Source organism: Triturus cristatus, chromosome 1_2, assembly GCF_964204655.1.
Source record: "Triturus cristatus chromosome 1_2, aTriCri1.1, whole genome shotgun sequence".
NCBI lineage: Eukaryota > Metazoa > Chordata > Amphibia > Caudata > Salamandridae > Triturus > Triturus cristatus.
Genome location: NC_140580.1, coordinates 141,728,774 through 141,737,378, shown reverse-complemented (window position 1 = coordinate 141,737,378; position 8,605 = coordinate 141,728,774). Strand labels below are relative to the sequence as shown.

Below are 8,605 nucleotides of genomic sequence, written 5' to 3'. Positions count from 1 at the left end.
GCGTAGGCGAGACCTGCCGGGTATTTTTTTCTTGTGCAGTGCTTTATTGGTCTCTCTCCCCCTTGGATGCTGCGCGTAGGCGAGACCTGCCGGTTCCCTTTTTTTTTTCTGTCTCTTGATCTGGGCTTCGGTTGTATTACTCCCCTCAGGCACCGCCGAGGACGCCTCTGCTCCACACTGCCTTCGGGGCCTTCCCCGGCAGACCCAGAGCCAGCCACGAGCTCACCTGCAGAGCGCCAGCTGCCCTCCAGCGCGAGGACGCGCGCGGCGAGGTCCTCCTTGTTCCGCCTCTGCGGAGAGCGCCGAGCACCCCCCCAGGCAAGTTGTTGGTGCTGGAGAGGCGAGGCGCGGGTAGGCTCCGCCCTCGTCGCCAATGTGGTGTTCTGTGGGGACACGGGGTGATATGGGAGGCCTAGGGGCATGTAGCACAATAAGGACGCGCCAGCCGGGGTTGCTGTGTGGGCCGAAGACCACGAGCGGTCTCGCGCCCCTTTATTTATACCGTCGGGCGTGCCCGCCCTCCGGGTGCGTGGATGCGTGAACGTCGTGTTGGAACGGGCCGGGTGGCTCCGTTACCACAGACCCCTGATTTTTTAAGCCCAAAAATGGTTTATTTCAGGTGCCTCCCGGACCACAAGGTCTAATCTCCTTTCTGGTCAGCGTCCGAAACAGAAACATCATATTCATAACAATTGTAGTCAACCGATCAAATCAGGGTGGGTAACATGACATTGAATCATAATCATTATTCTGATGTCCCTGGGCGGGATAATCCTCGCCTCCGTGTCCTTAATAGAATTGAAAATTCTTGGCGCGAATGCTAGCTAATTTTTTATTCTATTACAGGACCGGAGGCTTCAGATTATTCTAGTTTAACGCTTATGTAATACTACAGAGGCCACATCGCCTACAGGTTTAAAATAAAACTGTTTGAAAGTAGAGCTGGAAGACCAATCTGCCGCTTTCATAATATCGTGTATACTGGTACCCAGCATGAATGACTTGGAGGCCATAGCACCTCTGACCGAATGTGCCCCAAACACATTAACATCAATGCCTGCTTCTGACATAACAAATCTCAGCCATCTGGCAATAGTAGCGGAAGTCACCGGTTTAAACGGTTTCAGTAAAGCAATAAGCAACCTGGAACATCCAGAAGGACGAATTGATTGTGTACACTCTTCATATACCTTCAGACATTTGACCACACAAAGTTTTTCATTCAAAGGAAAAGCATTGTAATCTATAGACCTGGAAAAAGTTTTAGTGCGAGCAGTGATAACAAATGATACCCCTTCAGGAGAAAAAATCCTACCCTCCAAATCAAGCACTTTAACATCGGACACCCTGCGACATGAAGATAAACATAACAACATGGCAAGCTTAGCCGACAATTGTTTACGAGACAATAAATCATTATTAGGCCATGCATCAAACAGAGTCAAGACCTTTGAAACATCCCACAAAGAGGTATACTTAGCCTTAGGTGGGTTTGAAACGCAAATTCCTTTCAGAAGCTTACATACCACCGGGTGCATGCCTACCGGCCGGCCATCAAGGCATGCATGCCCTGCTGAAATGGCGGAACGAAAATTATTCACTGATCTGTATGATAGACCTTCAGCGGCCTTTTGAGATAGAAAATTCAATATGTGAGGGAGGTCTGCTTCCACAGGACCCAGATGTCCCGCCAAGCACCAACCCAACCAGGCCTTCCAAGCCGAGTCATATCTCTTTCTGGTAGAAGGGGCCCAATCTTGTTGAATAAAGGTGGAAGTTTGTTCCGAAATTCCTGGCAACGACCACTGTTGCCGGAAAGCCTCCAGGCCATCAGGGTTAGTTGCCCCGCTAGAACTAGCGGATGCAGCTCTCCCTGAGGGTCCTGGAGAATCTGTGGAAGCACGGGAGGCGGAGCGGGCAGTCACACGCCATCTCTAGGAGAACGGGGAACCACGGCTGCGACTTCCAAACTGGAGTAATCCGCACAATCTCCGCTCCCTGCCAAGAAACTTGATTCGCCACCCTGGGAATCAGGAGAAAGGGGGGAAACGCGTATTGAAGGTTCACAGACCAATCCTGAGTGAATGCATCCGTTGCTTTCGCCAAGGGGTCCGGCCTCCAGCTGAAGAACGCTACGGGCTGACAGTTCAGTCTGGAGGCAAAAAGATCCGTGTGGAAGGGGCCCCACAGCGCCTGGATCTGATGGAACAGGGGTGGATGGAGTTTCCAATCGCTGTAATCCTTCAAGTGGCGGGAATGCCAATCCGCCACCGCATTGTCTCGCCCCGGAAGGTACTCCGCAATGACCAATATCTGATGCGCTAGGCAATAATGCCAAAAGTCTTTGGCTATCTCCGCCAACATCGGGGACCTGGTACCCCCCAGCTTGTTGATATAGCGTACAGCTGAAATGTTGTCCATTCTCAACAGAATACAGCAAGAGACCTTCCTGGGGGAGAGGGTGCGAATCGCAAATGAACCCGCCAGGAGCTCGAGGCAATTGATATGAAGCTCCGGCTCCTGGCGAGACCATCTGCCCCCCGTCGTGATCTCCCCGCAGCGGGCTCCCCAGCCCGACCTGCTGGCATCCGACTCTATGATCACCTCGGGGCGAGATCCGAAGATAGTCCGACCGTTCCATGCCTCCACATGGGTCAACCACCATTGGATTTCTACTCGGGCTTCCTCCGAGAGCGGGACAAGGTCTGAATAGGAGAGGCCCTTCTGGAGGTGTCTGATCTTCAAACGCTGTAAAGCGCGATAGTGTAGAGGGCCCGGGAAGATCGCCTGCATGGATGATGCCAGCAGGCCCACCAGACGAGCGATCTCCCTCAGAGACATTACCTGCCGGTCCAGAACCTTTCTCAATTCCTTCTTCAGGTCCTTGATTTTGTGTTTGGGCAGGAGCAACTGCGCCGATTGCGTGTTGACCACAAATCCCAGGAATTCCAGAGATTGCGTCGGAGTGAGGATTGACTTCTCCCTGTTCACTACAAAGACCAGACTCTCCAACAGCGACATCGCCAGGTGTAGGTGAAGAGATGCCATGTGCACTGAAGGAGCCATAATCAGGATATCGTCTAGATAGATTATAAGACGTATGCCCTGCTCCCTGAGATGAGCTACCACCGGCTTCAGAAGTTTGGTAAAACAGCACAGAGCCGAGGAAAGACCAAAAGGAAGGACCAAATATTCCACTGAAACTGTAGAAATCTGCGATGGGGGGGAAAATGGGCACTGTAAGGTAAGCGTCTTTGAGATCGAGGCGGACTAGCCAGTCCCCACTTCTCAAGAGGTCCGCCAGAAGATGGATACCCTCCATCTTGAAATGTCGATAAAGGACAAAGGAATTGAACCCCTTCAGGTTGAGAACCAATCGGAACCCCCCCCCCTCTTCTGTACGAGGAATACGGTGCTGCAGAAGCCTACGGGACCGTCGTCCTCGCAATAGGTCACCGCGTGCTTGCGCAGCAGCTCGTCTAATTCTAGATCTATAAAATGCACGTGTTGTTGGGAAAAAAATAGGGGTTTGGGAGTCGACTCCTGAAAAGGAGTTTGATAAAAATCTATGTGAAAACCTTGCACTGTCTGAAGAACCCAAGCGTCCTGAGTAAGGGCCTACCAACTGCAAAGAAAATGGCGAATCCGACCCCAGAGGATAAACAGACAAAGACACTGGGCTTACCTGCTGTAATTTGCGGACGGGAGTTTCCTCTGTTGCCACCACGGTGGAACCCGCGACGATTGGATCGTCTCGTTGGGTAGAAGGTGCCACCTCTGGTTGAATCTTGATAGTCTCCGCGTCCTCGGCCATAACCACCTCTCGCGGGACCCTGATGATGCTGACGGCCTGACGAGCAGCCCCTGCCTCGTCCGGCCCTTCCAAAAAGGCCAGTGGTGAACACCCGTTTGATATTTGATTGGGCTTTATCTAGACTCGTGAATGTCCCTACATACTTGGAGACGTCCTTCACGAAACGGTCTCCGAAGAGTAGGCCGTCCGCCAGGGAGCCTGGTTCAGCCCCAGCCAATTCCGTCAGGTTGGTATCCATACGCATTAAGAGGGATTTCCTGCGCTCGGCCGAAATTGCGCAATTTGCATTGCCCAGGAAGCATATAGCACGCTGGGTCCAACCCGCCAAAATGTCAGGGTCAATCGGATCCCCAGACTCTTTGGCTTTCAGAGCCATCTCCAAAATTTTTGATAATGGGCAAATAGTATCCAGTAACCTATCTTGGCATCCGCGCCAAGCGCGGTCGATGCCCTTCTTAGGGTCCTTCTGAAACTTTTTTAGGAACGCTAGCATATTGGGGTCTATGTCCGGAGTGTCCGCGACCTTGTCCGGGACATCTGGACGGGGGCATTCTGATCGCAAGCGATTCCGAACATCCCTATCGAAACTACGCCGTAAATTCTGGTGAATATAGTCCGCCACCTCTGGAGGAGGCGCCCAATCCGAAGACCTAGGGTGCACTATATCTTGGGGATTAAAGTCAAAGGGTGTAGAAGGTTGGTAGACTGGGGGCGATTGAGAACGTACCCATGACTTTTTAGATTTTTTCTTCTGGGGTGACAGAGTGTGGCTGGTAGAATCCGTGTCTGTGTCGGTATCGGTATCCGTGACCACCCTGGACGCTGCAGGCAAAGGATTAGGGTCCCCAGAATATGGGTGGTCCCTGGACGCAGGGGGGAGAGAGTGGTGATTGTTTGGGCATGAGGCCAATTGGAGGATTTAGACTTAGATTTCGATTTACCCCCTGACGAAGTAGACGCCTGTATGGTATCTTGCTGCAACAGTCCATGTCGCTTGGCGAAAGTTTCCAGTTGCGCTGTAATGGGCTTTAATGCCGCTGCCAATGCTTTATTTACGGTCTTAGGGACCGCCACCTCCACCGCCTTAGTGACGGAGTCCTGAACCGAGGCGTCTAAAGCCTGCACAAGGTTGTCCTCGAGGGAGGCATGCTCCTCCTCATAGTACCCATACTCGTCCTCCTCAAAGTAGGCCCAGTCTTCCATGTCCACCAGGGAGAAGGCGGCACGTCAAGACTTCAAAATATATATATATATATATATATCTATGAATCCCAAAGGGATCAGTCAAGGGGGAGCCACCCTGGTGCAAACACACTGGAACAAAAGTCTGTATATATATGATCCTCAGCAAAGCTGTACTCAAGACACCCAAAGGGTATGGGGAGCCTAAATGATCCTACCAGCCTGCACACAGCTGGGAGCCAGCCACTATTTTTCCAGCCTGGGAAGGCGTCAGCTCAAGGGTACACACTCCGGACAACCTTTTTCTCCAAAGCGCCAAGAAAACGCGTGGAGGAGGAGGAAATACGAAGAAAAAACGTTGTGTAGCCCAAAAGGAGCCCAATTGGGCTACACAACGCGAGGCTCCAGTACTGTGGGCTCAAACGAGGGGGAGCACTGCCCACCGCGATAACGAGGTGACAGATACCAGGCACAGGGGAAAAACAGCGATCGGAAGGTGAGGAGCCCTTCAAAGAGCCGAACCGCCACCTTCCGATCGGCCGCTAAAACACGTGAGCACGATGCGCTGTCCAGACACGACCAAGCGCGCGAGATTCAAAAACTGCACAAGCAGAGAGACGCGTAGGATATTAAATACACAATAACACCATATTCAAGGCTGCAAACATTACTGATACACAACGCATGAGACAGAGCAAGATAGGCAAATCGAGCACTTATCTCTATGTAGGAGCAGCAAAGAAAGAGGAAGTGTTCCGGTTGTGGACTGTTATATAGGGCTAGTCTCTATGGTTATTGTTTTTGTTACACTAAGCATTCTGGGAATGTTATGTTACATGTTATGATGATTCTCATTGGCTGCTGTTTGTTTGCAGTAAATGAAAGAGAAGCATAATCTGAAGCCTCCGGTCCTGTAATAGAATTAACAAGCAGAGGTTCAGTTTCCTATATTTCATTGGACCTTTTTGGCTGAGGGTATCTATTATTCTAAGAGGTCCTTAAAGTTATAGTGCCTTGCAAAGACTGCATTAGTAACTTGCACAGCAATATTGCCTGCTGCCAGACCACACACGTCATTAGACACGATCAGGCTGGAGTCCCCTGATTTTTTAAGCCCAAAAATGGTTTATTTCAGGTGCCTCCCGCCTGAAATTTGCTTTTATAGGAAAAGTTAAGTACCCCGTTTTTTTCCCTTCAAAATATCCCTCTTTCTTGTTCCAAAATGTTGGCATCTATGGCTACATTACTCCTATGTCCTTGGTCCTCGTCTCGTTTAGAGATAGGCAAGCCCGAAAATGAATGAGAAGAGCCAAGTCAGGGGTCCGTCTTGATTCTAAGAGCCCAAGTTATTGTATTTATATAGCGCTTACTATCCCTGATTTTTTTTTTAAACATATTTTATTGATTTATTATACATCCTGCATTATTAACATGAGATAGGATCGTTTCCCAGACATCAATAAATGACTTCTCGTCTTTTACACGTAGTATCAAATATACTTGGAAGCAGCTTCACTGTTGATATCCCCACTTCCCGCAACGTACCTGCGATCATTCACTTAGTTAGCAGTTTTAAGATAGTCACAATCTATATCCCCATCTGGAGGATCCAGTTCATAAGCGTCTCTGCGAGGCCTCCCTCTGGTCTATCCCAGTAGTTAACGGATTAACAAAACACCCCCTACCCTCCTTCCGCCCCACAACTCCCCCCCTCCCACCATCAGACATGTCGCTCCATCCGCCATCTCTCAGTGTTAAGAGTGAGTCACACTCGTTGAACACCTGGTATCTCAGTGCCAGGGAACAAAAGGACAGGAGCCACCACTCAGTGCCCGCTACCCTTCGACCAAGCCACCCGCTTCATACGGGCAATACAGCCGTTCATATGCGCAAGTCTCCTCACGGAGGGGATCAGTCATTGTCGTCTGTCGGGTTCTTAAGTAAGTCTACCAGCGCCACCCATGCTCTAGCTGCGGTCAACATTTTGTCATTATTGGCTCTCTGGGCCATCTATCTTCTAAAAACCCCCTCACAGTCGGCCCACTTTATGAACTCTCGCAGCCATCGTGTAGCGTTAGGTGCCGCGACCGCCTTCCAATGACTGGTAATTTCTCTCTTAGCAAGGACTAGCCCCAAGTCTATACATTTACTGGTAACTCTGTTACGGGCAGTGTGCGAGAACCAGTCAATTAGACAAAATCCCGGGATCTGATCAATGTCTCTATCCGTTATTTCACCCAGTTTAGTTGTTACCTCCCCCCAAAACTCGTTCAGCAATGGACACTCCCAGAACATGTGTAAAAATGTAGCATTCTCTAGTTTACAACGCGGGCAGGCAGTTCGGGACCCGAAAAATTCGTTGATTTTGTGCGGGGTGAGATACGCCCTGTGGAAGACATAAAACTGTATCAGCTGAAATCTCACGTTTCTAGAGCATTTCCACACCCGTTCCATCAGCGCCTCCCACAGCTTCTCCTCTATAGGGTTCCCAAGGTCCGCTTCCCACTTAATACGTAGCCTCTCCAAAGAGGACCTGAGCTCCTGAGAAATATGCCTGTATTGGCAGGTTACCGCTTTGTTCGTCCCTGCCGCATATACTACATATTGACAGTGGAGAGAGGTCGGGGGTTCCGCCATCCCCTTCTTCCAGTGCTTACGAATGGCTGCCGTCAAAGCAGCATGTAAGAGAAAGTCATGACGGGGTAGTTCATACCTTTCTAAAAGGTCCTGGTAGGGTAATAGGACGCCAGCCCTCATAAAGGTCCCCAATAGTGGAGACCCCCACTTCTTCCCAGCCTCGCAATCGCTGCCAATCCCCACAATGTGGCAGTACCTCGCAGACCCTCAGCGGGATCTCAGGGGCATACGGGGGTCCCATCTTGGCTCTTCTGTTGGCCTGATTCCAGCACTGCCTTACTACCCCTGATGAGGCGTTGAATCGCTTTTCGACGAATAGCATGATCCTCCGAAACCCAAAAGGATTAGTATAGAAAAATCTGGGTTAATTTGAGCAGTGGACATGTGCGTTTGTTAGTTGGATTGAACAGGATAATGGAGGGATAGAAGAAGGAAGAGTCTGCAGGGCTGCCCCGGGCCCACGAAGAAGGCCCTCCTAAGAGAGCGGCCCCCCCTTAGTGCCACAGGATGGCACACGAGTCAGCCGCCCAGTGTTTTGGGACCCTATGCCCGCGTCACTTCCGGGTAGGAGGGGGCGAGGTACTTATACCTCTTCCGCCCACTGGTCGCCCTCTTTGTCCTGCTGGCCTGACGCCGATGTGGGTTTCTAGCTCGGGCATGTCCAAGTAAGGGTTCAGTTGCCAGAAGTCGGCCCTGGGATACAATTTCACAGGCCTGTGGAGCAGCAGAAATGCAAGGGGCTTGTGTTCGACCTCTTGTTTAGAACGGGTAGGCGGCCCCCACCAGTGCCTGGTTTTGGCCGCCAGGGGTTGCCCTTCAAGTGAGAAGTGGTTCAGGGCCATGGAAGAGATCTTGAGGGTCCGCAACCAAGCCAGTGCAACATGGGTTAGGTTCAGAGACAGAGATGGCCACTGATTATCAGAAAGGGCAGGGCTATTAGGAACCAATGTAAAGAGACACAGATAGAGTTCT

At 50.8% G+C, this 8,605-nt stretch overlaps 1 protein-coding gene across 1 annotated transcript; it reads right to left on the bottom strand.

The window, feature by feature from the left end:
- Window positions 1-3,566: 3,566 nt before the first annotated feature.
- LOC146866971 (uncharacterized) lies at window positions 3,567-4,190 on the bottom strand. The gene has a single exon (XM_085618704.1). It carries the CDS (start codon window positions 4,188-4,190, stop codon window positions 3,567-3,569), a length of 624 nt encoding a protein of 207 aa, XP_085474830.1.
- Between the last annotated feature and the right edge of the window lie 4,415 nt (window positions 4,191-8,605).